General features: G+C 57.8%; 1 protein-coding gene across 1 annotated transcript in view; it reads left to right on the forward strand.

The window, feature by feature from the left end:
* The window catches only part of LOC101643737 (Fc gamma binding protein), a 37,360-nt gene that overhangs the window by 15,539 nt on the left and 5,462 nt on the right, over nucleotides 1–16,359 (forward strand). Inside the window, exons 9-16 of the mRNA XM_045292991.1 lie at nucleotides 188–331; nucleotides 2,103–2,440; nucleotides 3,943–4,516; nucleotides 4,925–5,541; nucleotides 8,078–8,612; nucleotides 10,653–11,224; nucleotides 12,332–12,905; nucleotides 13,926–14,125. Of these exons, the coding sequence (XP_045148926.1) occupies nucleotides 188–331; nucleotides 2,103–2,440; nucleotides 3,943–4,516; nucleotides 4,925–5,541; nucleotides 8,078–8,612; nucleotides 10,653–11,224; nucleotides 12,332–12,905; nucleotides 13,926–14,125 (3,554 nt within the window). The remainder of the gene's footprint in view (nucleotides 1–187; nucleotides 332–2,102; nucleotides 2,441–3,942; nucleotides 4,517–4,924; nucleotides 5,542–8,077; nucleotides 8,613–10,652; nucleotides 11,225–12,331; nucleotides 12,906–13,925; nucleotides 14,126–16,359) is intronic.

Here is a 16,359-nt window from a genome sequence, read left to right on the forward strand (position 1 = left end):
CCTCACCCCCGCCCCCCTCGGGCATGTCCTCTCCCACCTGGGTCTTCCTCGGCCCCTCGTTCTGCCCCTGGTCCAACCTCCGCGGGACGCGTGTCACATCCTCAGGCTCCACCCACCCTACCACTCCTGCTCTCCGGCCTTCCCATCGGCCAGTGAGCCCCGTAACCGGTGCGCCCCCTGTCCCCGCAGCCCGAGCAGACCGTCCTCATTGACAACTGCCAGCAGAAGTGCGTGTGCCACGCGGGGCGGGGCATGGTGTGCGAGGCCCACAGCTGCAAGCCCGGGCAGGTGTGCCAGCCCTCAGACGGGGTCTTGAGCTGCATCACCAAAGGTGCTGGGCTGGGGGCTGGTGTGATCCTCATGGGGTTTCAGAGACCCCCCCTTGTCCCAGAGACCCTCGGGATGAGGCGGGATAGGAACCGTGTTCCTTAAAAGGCCTGGTAGTAAGTAGGGCGGACGAGCAAGGCCGAGTTCTAAGGAAACCTATTTGGCAAAGACAGGCTGCCACCCAAAAATGGGGGGGGGGGCGCAGAAATCAGAGCTTGGAGGTCTCCAGCAAAGATCCCACCCAGGCTGGGGCCTTAGGGGGTGCCTCTCACCCCCAAACCAAGGACCAGCTATTTCTAAGGGCAGCGTCTCAGGCCTGGGACTCCTCTCAGACTAAGGTAGGACAAAGAGTCACCTCCAGGGTCAGGCAGAAGACTCCTAAAAGAATACGGCCTCTGAGCTAAGGGTCAGGGGTGGGGTGGGGCTCCCCTCAGGAGACCACAGCGCGAATGTGGTCGTCATTGAGTGGACTCCGCTGGTCATGTCACATTCCGAGTAAACTGTGCCCCGTGGGACTCCCAGGGGCTCCGGTGTAGCCTTGAACCTCTAACCTCTCTGTCAGCACCTGAGCCTTAACCGCATACAGGGACTCCATCATACAGACCTGGCTGTTGTTGCTGTCACGTCCCCCGGGTACAGCCCTGCCCTGCTCTGTGGGTTTCCAGGACCCCTTTACGGGAGCAGAGAGCCCTGGCTGTTCTCCCTTGGAGGAGGAGGAGCTGGTGGTTTTGAACTGCTGACCTTATGGTCCCAGCCCATCACATTACCACTCCACCACCAGCAGTCCGCCCTCCCCATCAAGGTTAGAGCCAAGGAAACCCTACGGAGTAATGCTCCTCCGCAGAGCATGGGGTCGCTGTGAGAACGGACTCCGCCCCAACAGCTTCGGTTTGGGGGTTGAGGCTTTGCACCCACAGAGGTGCTGCCAAAACCCATTGGGAAGCATCCTGCTGAGGCTCCTGCTGGGCAACCAGCTGTGCCCCATCAGGACAGCAAGTCAGGGAGAGCCGTTCTCACAATGGACACGGAAGTGTCCCTTCGGCAGCCTCTAGTGGCCAAGCCGAGCACTGTGCCAAAGAAATGGATCACTGGCGCTCTGGGAAAGGGAAGGGAATTTTTAAGGTTAGGGTCTTAAATACAGGGATTCCAGGGGCTGGGATTCAGTGATGCTAGAGAAAGGGTCTTGGACACAGAGACCCTCAGGGGCCGAGTCTCAGAAATGAGACCGCAAGGCCAAGGGATCCCAGATCCAGCCACCCAGGGATGGAGCCTGGCCTGGAGGGACCATCAGGTCGTGAGAGTTGGATATTTGGCTTTGGAGTCAGGGTCTCAGATGTGGTCAGACTTAGTCCCCTGAATAGCTAAGGGATCATCAACAATAACGCTCGGGACCTGGGGCTCAGACACAGTCCTCGATCTCAGATACGGGGGCCTCTGGGACCACACAGTCCACCCAGGCCTGGTGTCAGATATTGGGAAACTTGGGGGGGCTGGGTCTCGGGCACATCAAAATGTGGATCCAGTAAGGAGCCCTGGTGGCCCAGGTAAGACTGCTAACTTCAAGGTGAGCAGTTCAAATCCAGCATCCACTCTACTGGAAAAAGATGAGTCGGAATCAGCCTGATGGCAGTGGGTTGGTTGTGTTGAAAATCCTGGAGCGTGGGGTTGGTCTAAGGCAGCCCTCGAAGCCCGTTCCCGACGCAGACTTGGCAGTGCTGGGGATGAGCTGGCTTCCTGCCAAACAGCCCCCGAGACCCTCTCTCCTCTGCCCCCAGACCCGTGCCACGGCATGACGTGTCGGCCACAGGAGACCTGCAAGGAGCAGGGAGGCCAGGGCGTGTGCGTGCCCAACTACGAGGCCACGTGCTGGCTGTGGGGCGACCCGCACTACCACTCCTTCGACGGCCGGGACTTCGACTTCCAGGGCACCTGCAGCTACGTGCTGGCAGCAGCTGGCTGCCCCGGGGTCAGCGCCCAGGGCCTGACACCCTTCACCGTCACCACCAAGAATGAGAACCGGGGCAACCCCGCTGTGTCCTACGTGAGGCTGGTCACTGTGTCTGCCCTGGGCACCAACATCTCCATCCACAAGGGAGAGATCGGCCAAGTCCGGGTACGGCCAGCAGAAGGAGCCCCTGAGCCCCGGGCAGGGTGGAGGGCTCCTGCCAGCTCTTGCTCCTCCACTTTCTCCGGAGCCAGAAACAAAAAGGGCCATCCACCTTCCTTCTCTCGGGCATGAAACCGAGCCTGGTCCTGATAGGAGCCCTGGTGGCATAGTGGCTAAGAGTTGGATTGCTAACCTCAAGGTCAGCAGTTCAAGACTACCAGCCACTCTGTGGGAGAAAGATGAGGCTTTCTCCTTCCATAAAGATTTACAGCCTCGGAAACCCACAGGGGCAGTTCTGCCCTGCTCCATGGCTTTGAGTGAATCCTCCTCCGGCTAAGGGCTTTCATGTGGAATTGGAAAACTTTGCTTCTTTCGTAAGGGCTCCTGGATTAGAATCCAGATTCCCTATCCTATGAGTCAAGTAGGTCAAGGGGTCCAAGAGACTTGCCTTGATGGGCCTCAATTTCCCCATCTGTCAAGTGGGGATTGGAGTATCCCCGTACTCCCCGCCCCCAACGCCTAGGTGGCACCTACAAAGTGTTCAGCTCCAGGTCAGGCCCAGGTAGGCACCTGGTGAATCAAGGTGCCAATGAGAAGCGTTAGAGACATGGGCACAGAGAGATTCAAGGAGGTGAGGAGCCCGAGGGGGAGAAGAAACGGAGGCGCAGGTGGCTTGCAGCGCTGAGCAAGAGAGTAAGGGGCAGAACCAGGTAGTTCATGCCCCACCCCACCCACCCACCCCTGTCTATGGTGCTGGGTGAGTGGGAGGCTGAGGCTGGGCAGGGCCTGAAGATGCTCAGAGGAAGCAGTGAGGAAAGATGCAGAAACAGTGGGGTCAGAGGGGGAGAGGTGAGCCAGGCAGAGACCCAGAAACAGAGAGAGAGAGGGAGATGAGCATTCTGCAGAAAGGCCCAGAAGAGAAAACTGAGAGAGAGAGAATTTAGAAGTGTGTGTGTGTGTGTGTGTGTGTGTGTGTGTGGTGCATGGGGTGTGTGGGGTGGGGTGGGAGGGGATATGAGAGCTCTGCAGAAAGGCCCAAAAAGAGAGCTGGACTCAGAAAGAGAGAACTTAGAGAGAGCAAAGAGAGAGCGACAAGTGCAAAGTCAACAGTACAAAGAGGAAGAGGCCCAGACACGCAGGGCTCTGGCTGTGGAGCCGCCGGCACCGTCGCCCCTTCCTTTGACGACCAGGCATCTGCGGCACTGCTGGCAGCAGCCGGCTGGCCTGGGGTCAGCGCCCTGACACCCTTCACCGTCACCACCCTAAAGAAAGACCGAGAAAGAGAATTCAGAGACAGATAGGCAGACAGCCAGATGGGGAGGCGGGAGGGGTAGAAAGAGAGCCGGACCCAGGCAGATACAAACTTAGAAAGAGAAGTGGCGTGAGGCTCCATTCTGGGCCAGAGCGGAGGCCCACGTGTGTGAGACACCTCCAGAGTCATGAGCAAGACCTTGGCGGGGAAGCCACCAAGGGGCCTCCGCCCTGGACTGACAGCCCTTCCTCCCCAGGTGAACGGGGTGCTGAGGGCGCTGCCCGTCTCCGCGGCTGGTGGGCGCCTGGTAGTGACCCATGGTGCATCAAAGGCGGTGTTGGCGGCCGACTTCGGGCTGCAGGTCACCTACGACTGGGACTGGCGGGTGGAGGTGACACTGCCCAGCAGTTACCACGGCGCGGTGTGCGGGCTCTGCGGAAACATGGATGGCAACCCAGGCAACGACCAGGCCTTCCCCAACGGCACGCTGGCACCCTCCATCCCCGTCTGGGGCGGCAGCTGGCGGGCCCCAGGCTGGGACCCGCTGTGCTGGGACGTGTGTCAGGGCGACTGCCCAACGTGTCCCGCAGACCGGCAGGAGGAATATGAGGGCCCTGGCTTCTGCGGGCCCCTGGCCCCTGGGGCGGGAGGCCCCTTTGACAAGTGCCATGCCCACGTGCCGCCCGAGAGCTTCTTCAAGGGCTGCGTGCTGGACGTCTGCCTGGGCGGCGGGGCCCTGGACATCCTCTGCCAGTCGCTGGCCGCCTATGCCGCCGCCTGCCAGGCTGCAGGGGTCACCATCGAGGACTGGCGGGAGCAGGCAGGCTGCAGTGAGTGCCGGGGAGCCGGGCAGGCCGGGCTGGGGACCCTGGCTTCCCTCCTGAACCCCGGCGTCTGCTGGTCTCTTGTATCTCTCTGTCTCGCCATCTCCCTCCTGACTCCTGGAGCTTCTCCTGGGCTCTTTCTCTCGTCTCTCCTGCCGGGGCCTCTACCTTCCTCATTCTGTCTTGCTCTGTCCCGCTCAGTCTGGGCCCCTCTGGCTTCGCATTTTCTCTGACTCTCCATCCATCTCTTCCTCTTGGTCCCCTCTGGGCCCTGGTGTGGGAGGGAAGCCTCGCTCTAACTCCTCCAACTCTCTCACTCTTAGACTCTCTCTGTCTTCTCGGCCATCAGTCAGTCTTGGTGCTCAGACCCCACCCCTGACCCTAATCTCTCCCTCTCCCTCCTTCCGCCCGCAGGCATCACCTGCCCAGACAACAGCCACTATGAGCTCTGTGGCCCACCCTGCCCAGCCAGCTGCCCATCCCCTGCGCCCCCCTCAGGGCCCAGCCTCTGTGAGGGCCCCTGTGCGGAGGGTTGCCAGTGTGACCCGGGCTTCGTGCTGAGTGTTGACCACTGCGTGCCCCTGGACGGGGGCTGTGGCTGCTGGGCCAACGGCACCTATCACGAGCCTGGCAGCGAGTTCTGGGCCGATGGCACCTGCTCCCGGCGCTGCCGCTGCGGGCCCGGGGGCGGCTCCCTGGTCTGCAGACCCGCCAGCTGTGGGCTGGGTGAAGAGTGTGCCCTCCTGCCCTCGGGCCAGCACGGCTGCCACCCCATCAGCACAGCCGAGTGCCAGGCTTGGGGTGACCCCCACTACATCACCCTGGATGGGAAGCGCTTTGACTTCCAAGGCGCCTGCGAGTACCTGCTGAGCGCTCCCTGCGAGACGCCGCCCGCGGGGACCGAGAACTTCACGGTCACAGTGGCCAACGAGCACCGGGGCAGCCAGGCCGTCAGCTACACCCGCAGCGTTACCCTCCACATGTACAAGCACAGTCTGACCCTCAGTGCCCAGTGGCCCCGGCAGCTGCAGGTGAGCAGGGTTGGGAGCCAGCCCTGGGGCCGCAGGACAGGCTCACAATAGCATGGGGAAAGGGGGTAGTGTGAGAGAAAAGGTTTGGGGACCCCGTGGCTTGGAGCAGAGCCCTCCTCCTCTCTAAGCCTCAGTTTACTCTTCTGTAAAATGGGTCCAGAGACCCCCCGGGTAGCACTGTGGATTAAGCATTGAGCCACTAACTGCAAGGTCAGGCGTTCAAATCTACCAGCTGCTCTGCAGGAGAAAGATGAGGCTGTCCGCTTCTATAAAGAACCCCATAGAGCAGAGGTCTCCAAACTGATTCGACCTACTGCCCCTTTTCCAGAAAACAAACAAACAAAACCCTAAGCATCCCCTGGCTATTAAAGACTTTTACACTATACTCATAAATCAAAGGGGGGAAAAAAGCCACCTCACTGCCATCAAGTTGATTCCGACTCTTAGAGACCCGGCAGAGCAGAACCCCTGTGGTTTTCTGAGGCTGTACCTCTTCATGGGGATGGAAAGCCTCATCCTTCTCCTGCTATGGCCCCTAATCCAGGATCAGGATCAGGATCAGGATCAGGTGTAGGCTTCAGCTTTCACAGCCCCACTGGATTGCTCCAGGGAGCCCCGGTGGTACGGTGGTGATGCGTTGCCCTGCAACCCACAAGATCAGCAGTTCAAAACCACCAGCTGCTCCGTGGGAGAAAGACAGGGCTTTCTCGTCCTGTAAATAGTTACCATCTTAGAAACTCAGGGCAGCTGGGCCCTGCCCTGTAGACTCACTGTGAGTCGGCATGTACTCAGTGGCAGGGCGTTTGGTTGGGGAGTTGGCTTGTCCTCCGTACCATCACTTCCCAGAGGTCTGTACTGCTCACAAGTGTGTGAGGGGTTGCTATCCTTGTGTTCATCTTAAGGAGCCCCGGGAGCACAGATGTGAAGCGCCCAGCCTCAAATGGACAGATGGGCGGGTAGACCCCAGGGGGAAAGGCCGTCTCCATCAAAAGCGTTGTTGTGTTGTGAGGGGCTGTTGAGTGGGGAAGCTGCGCGGGCCTGCGCCGCCCTCCCGGTCATCATTCTGTCCCGGCCCAGTGTGACAGCCATTGTGTCCATCCATCGGGTGGAGGGTCTTCCTCTTTTTCACGGCCCCTCTATTTCCCCAAACATGGTGTCCTCTTCTAGGCCTGGGGAACCCCAAGAACCCCGCCAGGGCAGCTCTGTTCTGACCTCTAGGATCACTGGGACCAGCACATGGCAGACAGCATGTTCTGTTATTGTTAGTGCTAGTGTTTTTACTGTCGGGGCCAAACCCGGGACACTAACCTCACTGCCATCGACTGATTCTGACGCATCGTGACCCTGTAGGACAGGGGCAGCTGCCCCCAGGAGTTTCTGAGGCCTTAACTCACCATGGGAGTAGAAAGCCCTGTCTTTCTCCTAAGGAGCGACTGGTGGTTTTGAACTGCTGACCTTGCAGTTAGCAGCCCCACATGTAACCAGTCCACGTCGCCAGGACTCATGACCCGGGCAGAAGCCACAAAAGGCATCAGAAGCAGCGGAGTGATTGGTTCAGTATGTGGGGTCTGGGAGCGAGGCAGTCCTGGTTGAAGGCCTGTGATGCCTCTGACTTTATGACTGCTCTGTGCCTCAGTTTCCCTACCTGTTAAGTGAGGGTCTCTCTAGGGTCCTGAGTAGAGTAAATGAATCAGTACTTGTTACCAAAAAACAAACAAACAAAACACTGCCATCCAATTGATTCCAACTCATGACCACCGTGCGGAGGGTTTCCAAGCCTCTGAGTTTTTACCGGAGCAGGCAGCCTCATCTTTTTGCTGTGTAGTGCCTGGTGGGTTTGAACCGAGAACCTTTCAGTTAGCACGGAAATGTCCAACCCCCACCACCAGGGTTCATTGCTTAGAAAACACGTTTTCTTCAAGTGGCTGGCGCACATATTGTGTTTGCTATTATTGGATTTGCCCTGCCCCCTTGGACAGGCACTTAACCTCCGGGTGCCTCGTCTGTCCTAGCTCTCTCATACAGGGAGGTGCAGTAGTAAGGACTCTAAATGGTACTGTCTGTTTTGTTTAGGAAAACCATAATTGGTATGGTCGTTATTAACGAACAGGGCAAACATTGTAAGTGACTGTGGATTAGAGGGTCAGCTGAGGATTTAAAAGCAGTTACTGTAGTTAGTTATTTTGTGCAGTTATTATTATAGCTATAGTTCTTATTAAGATCAGCAGTTCAAATCCACCAGACCCTCCACAGGAGAAAGGAGGCTTTCAACTTCCATAAAGAGTTACAGTCTCAACTTCCACAAAGAGTTACAGTCTCAACTTCCACAAAGAGTTGCAGTCTCAGGAAACCCGGGGGCGGCGGGATTGGGGTGGGGGGTTTAGTTCTACCTGGTCCTATAGGGCCGCTAGGAGTCGGAATCAACTGGACCGGTGGCAAAGGGTTGGGTTGGGGTGGGGGCTACAATTTCAGCTAGCAGGTGTTGGGCCCGGGATCCGGCCCGAGAGGCCCGCCGCTCACCGCGCTCCGCCCGCAGGTGGACGGCAAGCTCTCGTCGCTGCCCTTCTACCTGGACTCGCGCCTGCACGCCTACCTGAGCGGCGCCGACGTGGTGGTGATGGCCGCCAACGGGCTCACGCTGGCTTTCGACGGAAACAGCTTCGCGCGGCTGCACGTGCCGGCGGCGTACGCGGGCGCCCTCTGCGGCCTGTGTGGGAACTACAACAAGGACCCCGAGGACGATCTGGACAAGAACCCCGGGAACTGGCAAGTGGGCGGTGCCTCCGGCTGCGGGGAGTGCGTGCCCGGGCCGTGCCCGCCACCGTGCACCCCAGAGCAGCAGGGTGCCTTCGCCGGCCCTGACGCCTGCGGCGTGATCTCGGCCCCGGACGGCCCCCTGGCACCCTGCCACGGCCTCGTGCCCCCCACCCAGTACTTCCAGGCCTGCCTGCTGGACACCTGCCAGGCCGAGGGCCATCCCGGAGCCCTCTGCCCTGCCGTGGCCGCCTACGTGGCAGCCTGCCAGGCCGCTGGAGCCCAGTTGGGCGAGTGGAGGCGGCCGGACTTCTGCCGTGAGTACTGAATGCATGGTGCAGACACATGGTTGGGAGGGGGGAGTCCCCCACTCCCCTCACGGGCCTCTAAGACAGAGTTCGGGGTCCATCCTGCTTCCCCAGAACCAGTCATCTCTGTCAGAGAGGTGCATTTGTAACAGCGCCCACAAATATACCAGATCTGGCTCGCAGTGGGGGTGGGGGAGGCAGACCCACCCAATTAGAGCTCCCGGTCCAGGCCAGAGAGACTGGACCGATGAGCCTGCTAATTTCACACAGTGAGATACGCCTGATGGATCAGCCACATGGTCATCCTAGTGACTTACACGTGGTCAGATGCCACTAGGGTGCTCCACAGCCCCAAATGCACCAGGTTGGGGACATCTCTGCTTAGGGACACTTGGTCAGATTGACACCAGGACAACACTCCACCCAGATGCATCCAGGCTAGCCTACCCATCGATCGCCAACTGGTCAGATTGAATTGGCCTGATTCCTTCGGCGGCATCTGGTTCTATCAATAAGCTAAGGCATATCTGGTCACAGGTAGCAGCTAGAATCAAGGCCCTGACGTTGTACCAGCCAGATTCATAGCCAATTAAAACCAAAGCCTCACAAATCAATGAATAAGTAAAAACAAAAAAACAAATCTCAAGTCGATTCTGACTCGTAGCGACCCCACAAAGAACTATTTATCCCCGTGGGTATTAAGGCTCTAAGTCTTTATAAGAGCCCCCGTCTTACTCTCCCAGAATGGGAGGGTTTGAACTGCCCACCTTGTGGTGAGCAGCCCAACACAACCCACTACACCACCAAGGATCCTTCCACAATCAGCTATCCCTGAGCAGTACACACACACACACACACACACACACACACACACACACACACACAGTCAGCTGTCCTTGGTCAGCTGTCCTTGGTCAGCTTCACTTTGTCAGAGAGATGTGTACATGGTCAAGTATCTCTCCATCTATGCCAGAAAGGCTCTGATAGATGTGTACCCGGCACCCTTGGGCATATTCCTCCCCTAGGACACATCTAGGAGCCCTGGTGGTGTAGTAGTTACTCCTTGGGCCGCGAAACTGCAAGGTCGGTAGTTCAAAACCACCAGCTGCTTCTCGAGAGAAAGACTGGGCTTTCTACTCCCATAAAGAGTACAGCCCCGGAAACCCACAGGAGCAGTTGCACCCTGTTCCATGGGGTGGCTGTGAGTCGCATGACTTGATGGCAACGTGAACACCCATCTGGTCAGATGCCCAGCCAGGGCCTGGGAGGCCTGATGTGGCTCAGTATCCCATCAGATGTATGTGGTCGAGTCCCAACAGTCAGACTGGCTGGAGCCTCAGAAATGTCCATGGGTCACGTAAACACACAACCTGGTCAGAGAAACCTGGCTGGAACTCTGCCCCTCAGTTAGTTTCCCTATGGAAGCCCTAGAGTCAGAAATATTTGATTGCCCCCCACCCCACGCCACGCCACCCTCCAGCCAGTCAGATGGCTGGATGCATCCGTTCCTGACATCCACCCGGACAAACTGTAGATGGTGGTGACTATGGAGTTGTCCCTATGCCTGGTGCCCCCTTGCGTGCCTAGTAGAATCACTCCACAAAGCTTTCAAAGCTGTGACTTCTCCAGGCAAGAACCTCTGTCACGTGGCTTCCAACCTGTCGGCTGGAAGTCCAGCCTTCTTGTATTATTGTTATTGTTTGAGATGCACTTGTTGGTCACTAAGTCCAGTTCAGTTTAACGTTTCCTCCTTTCTTTGAGCCGCTCAGACCACTAGCTAGCCTTGAGGAATAGGGAACCTGGAGCTAATGTTTTAAATGAGCATACTGCATATCCCACAGCCCGACTCCGGAAACGAAATCAACAATAGCAGGGACACCCTCCATAAATGTGGTTCTCTTTCTCCCCACCCCCACCCCCACCCTGTGGGAGTCCAGCTCTTCCTGGTGAAGGCTGCAAGGCAGCGGGGGTGGAACAGAGCCGCACAGGTTCTCGAAGGCTCCCCGACACCCCTCATCCTGCCTGACTCATCCCTCTCTGCCCCCACAGCCCACCAGTGCCCGGCCCACAGCCACTACGAGCTCTGTGGTAACTCCTGCCCGCTGAGCTGCCCCAGCCTCTCGGCGCCCGAGGGCTGCGAGCCAGCCTGCCGTGAGGGGTGCGTCTGCGACGCTGGCTTCGTGCTCAGTGGCGACACCTGTGTACCTGTGGGCCAGTGCGGCTGCCTCCACCAAGGCCACTACTACCCGCTGGGCCACACCTTCTACCCAGGCCCCGAGTGTGAACGGCGCTGTGAGTGTGGCCCAGGAGGCCAAGTCCACTGCCAGGAGGGCGCCGCCTGTGGGCCCTACGAGGAGTGCCTGGTGGAGAATGGTGTCCAGGCCTGTCACCCCAAGGGCTGTGGCCGCTGCCTGGCCAGCGGGGGCATCCATTACGTCACTCTCGATGGGCGTGTCTATGACCTGCACGGCTCTTGCTCCTATGTCCTGGCGCGAGTCTGCCGCCCGCAGCCTGGGGATGAAGACTTTGCCATCGTGCTGGAGAAGGATGCGGCCGGAGACCCCCAGCGCCTGGTGGTCATGGTGGCTAGCCACGTTGTGAGCATGGCTCGGGGGATGCAGGTGAGCGGACGTGCCCCTGTCCTGGGGACCTGAGGCCACAAGGGGGGGGGATCAGTCCTGCCCCAGCACATCTGAGCGGACATAATCTAACTATCTAACTTTGGGGAGACTCTTAGAGATATGGCCCCCACCCTGAGGTGTCCTGAGGGGAATCCTGCGGTCCTGACCAGGACACAGCCTTCAGCAGGGGGTGGGGAGTTTGTGACCCCGGGTGCTCTAGAGAAACAAATCCAGGGAGACTTATGTGTATCAGAGAGAGTTTTGTATATGAGAACAATGAATATTGAGAAAACGTTCCAGCCCAGTCCAGATCAGGTCCAGAAGTCCGATATTAGCCCATATGTCTGATCCCAATCTATAAAGTCCTCTTCGGACTCACGAAACACACGCAATGATGCCGAATGCAGGAAGATCACAGGCCAGTGGGGGGGTGGGGGCAGGTCCTGTGAATCCAGTGGTGCTGTAAGCATCTCAGTGCTGGCAGGGGTCTGTCTCCATGTGGCTTCTCCAGCTCTGGGCACTAGCTTAGCTCCATGCGTCTTGTCAGCTAGTATGTCTCTCAGGGGGTCTGCCTGCATCCTGCCTCCAGCTATCTGTTTATCTCCTTAGCACCTCCAAATGAGGTCTCATGCAGCAATCTGATTGACAGGCTAGACTCCACCCCTTCCCTCTGAACCCTCAAATTGACACCAGATTAGGGAGCTGCCACAGGAAGAGGTATCAGAGGGTGAACTCACCTGCTTTGCCATCCCTGGAGCATTGGTGGCCCAGCGGGTTAACTGTTGGGCTGCTAGCCGCAAAGTCAGCAGTTTGAAACCACCAGCCGCTCTGTGAGAGAAAGATGAAGCTCTCTGCTCCCATAAAGAGTTGCAGTCAGTCTTGGAAATCCACGGGGCAGTGCTGCTCTGCCCTTTAGGGTCACGATGGGCCTGAACTGACTGCATGGCAGTGCATTTCTCTGCCCTCCCTGTCTGTCTGGGGCGTAATTCCACGCTGGGAGACATGGCCTCCCGCTGGGGCATCTGAGAGGACACAGCTTCACCCTGGGAGCATGAAGGGGCAGCCCCACCTATGGCAGGTCCCCGACCCACCTGGCTCTCCCACCAGGTCTCCGTGGACGGCGAGACGGTGACTGTGCCCGTGGCGGTGGGCCCTGTGCGGGTGACGGCCGAGGGCCGCAACTTGATTCTGCAGTCCGCCAAGGGGCTGCGGCTGCTATTTGACGGCGGCGCCCACATCCTCATGTCCATCCCCAGCCCCTTCCGCGGCCGCCTCTGCGGCCTCTGCGGGAACTTCAACGGCAACTGGAGCGACGACTTCCTCCTGCCCGACGGCCACGCGGCCCCCAGCGTGGAGGCCTTCGGCGCCTCGTGGCGCGCGCCCAGCTCCTCCCCGGGCTGCAGCGAGGGCTGCGGGCCCGGCGGCTGCCCCGTGTGCTCCGCGCAGGAGACGGCGCCCTATGAGAGCAGCCAGGCCTGCGGGCAGCTGCTGGACTCCCAGGGCCCCTTCGCAGCCTGCCACAAAGTCCTGAACCCCTCGGAGTACTTCCGCCAGTGCGTGTACGACATGTGCGCCCAGAAGGGTGACGTCGCCTTCCTGTGCCGCAGCCTGGCCGCTTACACGGCAGCCTGCCAGGCCGCCGGCGTGACCCTAAAGCCCTGGAGGACCGACCGCTTCTGTCGTGAGTGCCCGCAGGCCCCCCCGGGGATGCCAGGCCTGGCTCTGGGGGTCTCCCTGCTTGCTCCTGCTCGGGGGCTGGTGCACACCCCCTCCTCCCTCTGCAGCCGCGCTCACACTCCTCTCCACCCCTCGCCCCAAACTCTGCCTTCTGCCCTTCTAGAGAGCTCTGCCCTAGAATTTGTGGTGACACGGAGGGAGGGTAGGCAGGCCAGGAGTTCACCCAGGAGAGCCTGAGCCTGTCACTCACTCAGCCTGCTGGACAGAGCCGTGTCCCCACAGGTGGTCAGAGCAAACCTCAGGCCCCATGTTCACCCGCGTCAGATCTCGCTGCACTGCAGGCAAGGGCCGCCACCCGCCAGGCCCAGGGCTCCAGTCACCTACCAGACACCCTTCTCAGGGTGTCCTCAAGAGTCCCTGGTGCCTGCTTTGTTCCCAACGGGCATCCCCATTCCACTCCTGAGCTCATCCTCCTAGTCTCCTGCCCTGCACAGCCATGCCATCTCCTGGTTTAACTTGTTGGCGCTCTGAGCCGGACCCTGGGGGAATCCTCTGGCCTCCGTTCCATCCCTGACCCCTCTGGCGGCACCACCCACATCCCTCTGGGCGCCTCTGCACTCTCATTCTAGAGAGGAACTCCACGAGTCCAGGCCTTAGGGCTGCCTTCATCTCACTTGTCCCCAGCCATTACCCAAGACTGAGCATCCAGTCCACCACACACCAAGCTCACTGCGGGGTCAAATCTGACTCCCACGGTCCAGTGCGTTAGGTATTGGGCTGCTAACTACAGAGTCAGCCGTTCAAAACCACCAGCCACTCCTCGGGAGAAAGATGAGGCTGGGTGCTCCCAACAAGAATCGCAGTCTCAGAAACCCACAGAGGCTCCTCTGGAGTCCCTGTGACGATCAGTCAATCCCAGAACGTCCAGCCAGTCAGGGCAGGGCCTGGGTTTCGGAGACTGCAGCCCCCTGGAATAAGGGAGAGTCCCACAGAGCCATGCCCTCCTCTGCCTCTTCCCCCGCAGCTCTGCAGTGCCCGCCCCACAGCCACTACTCCATCTGCACGCGCTCCTGCCAGGGCTCCTGCGCCGCCCTCTCCGGCCCCACGGGCTGCACCACGCGCTGCTTTGAGGGCTGTGAGTGCGACGACCGTTTCCTCCTGTCCAACGGAGTCTGCGTCCCCGCCGGCGACTGTGGCTGCACTCACGATGGCCGGTACCTGCCGGTGAGCAAGGGCTTGAGGTGGTAGGGGAGGGCGGGGGGCCGCGGGGAGGCCCAACAGTTCTGTCCCCATCTGCTCTCGGACGGACAAGGACAGAGGGGCCGTCCCAGCTGTGTGTGAGGATTCTCAGGTGGGGGTTACCCCTGTCCTCGGCTTCGCACAAGAAAGCATTCACCGGAAGCCTGTTTGGTCATCCAAGTGAGTTTTTGTGAAGGACGGGAGAGGTTTCAGGTTTTACAGTCTCAGAAGAGTGCATGCGGTTTCAGGGAGGGGAGCCAAACCGCGCGGCTGCCGCGCAAAGTTCACAACTGGACAGGAGCAACCTCGTAGGGCAGCACCCACATGTGCAGCACTGAGGCCAGAGAGAGCATGGGGGGCGGGGAGACAGCTGGAGCAGGGTAAAAAGAGGCCAGCCTTCCCACAGCCAGAGTATTTCAAACCTCGGGCTGGGGAGGCATGGTTGAAGGTATTGGTTGGCCCCATTGGCTGAATTAAGCCAACCTGGGCCTAGTTTGGGCTGCCCAGGTGTACTGCCCACCTGGCTGGGGGCTTGAATTGGAGGATGCCCAGTTCGGAGGTCTTCATGTGTGACTAATGCTCGCCTGAGTCCCTTCCAACCTCCTCTAGGGGGCCTGTACAGGCATGGCAGGGACAGCCCCCTGTCTCTAGCCAACCCACTTGTGTGTGGGTTTCCTGTGGCTGTTGTGACACATGACCACAAACGGGGTGGCTCCCAACAAGAATAGACTATTCTCCTGTGGTTCTGGAAAGCACAAGTCCGAAATCCGCATCAGTGGCCAACTTGAGATGTCAGCCGATCTTCAGATTAGTGTCCGTGTAGTGGACGCAGACAAAGGTGAGGGGTGGTCTAGAGCAGTGGTTCTCCACCTTCCTAATGCCATGAGCCTTTCATACAGCTCCTCATGGGGTGGTGACTCCCAACCATCACATGATTTTTGTTGCTACTTCATCACTGTCATTTTGCCACTGTGATGAATCGTCCTGTAACTAGCTGATAGGCAGGATGTATTTTCATTGTTACAAATTGAACATAAAGCATAGTGATGAATCACAAAAACAGTATGTAATTCTTCTATATTGTGAAAAATGTATTTCTCATGACAAATAAATGAAACTTTGTCTTGAAGCATGGTGTAGCATGAGTAATAGTCTTAATATAACAACAATAAACTACATTGCTACATTTTGCAACACTGAGTAAAAAGCCAACTTTAGTGCGAAGGTTGAGACAGAGGAGCGGGGTCTCGGTTCCTAAGACCATCAGAAATAGGTGTTTTCCCATGGTCTTACGCGACCCCCATGAAAGGGTTGTTCGACCCCCAGGTTGAGAACCACTGGTCTAAAGGCTGAGCCTTGGGCCAGATCGTGTTAAGGAACTGAGAGAGTAAAGAACTTAAAAATGGATTAAAGAATGAGTAGCCAGTCAGGTAGAAGAAAAACAGAGGAAGTAATGTACTAGGAGTGGGCCCTCTACAAGGCTCTGGGGGATGAGTCTCTAGTACCCACCTCTACCTGTATAAGTTAGTTTTTTCTGGGTTAAAAACTACTCACAAAACGTAGTGGTTTAAACCCACAGCCACGCGTGCAGTTCACAGTTCTGAGATTCTGCCCTCTGGGCAGGCTGGGCTCAGCTGGTTGGTTCATCTGGGCTCACTCATGTCTCTGTAATCACAAATGAGTTGACTAGGGGCTGGCTGTCTAGGGTGATTTTAGCTAGCCTCTCATCCTCCTAAAGGCTAGCCCAGTGTATTCTCACAGTGGTTGGGCAGAGTTCTAAGAGAGAGAACAACGCTGTCGGGCTTGACTGGACTTAAAACTGGCACTAAGTCACTGCTCTGCACTGTACAAGGGGACTTCAAAAGATTTGTGGAAACATGGAATTAAATGAAAATGGAATTGTTCTGTAAACTTTTAAAAAATCTCTCATTAATCTTATATTCAGATACCCCAATACATCTACCAAAATAATTCTGCCACTCTGGAAACCATTTAACAGTTTCTCACATGTTTATTTGAGCCATACATCATTGCCATGTTTACAGAATTGTCTAGGATGAGACTGTGACGTTGTTGTTTTTTGTTTTCTTACGACCACATTTTTGATGGTTGTGCCCCTTATTTTTATCAAATAGACTGCCTTAGTTTCTTTTGACTTTGTTTTTATCAATCCTTTTATTAGGGGCTCTTACAGCTCTTGTAACAATCCACACATCAAT

This window comes from Echinops telfairi, unplaced genomic scaffold, assembly GCF_000313985.2.
Source record: "Echinops telfairi isolate 266 unplaced genomic scaffold, ASM31398v2 ScPeMD7_655;HRSCAF=1070, whole genome shotgun sequence".
Taxonomy (NCBI): Eukaryota; Metazoa; Chordata; class Mammalia; order Afrosoricida; family Tenrecidae; genus Echinops; species Echinops telfairi.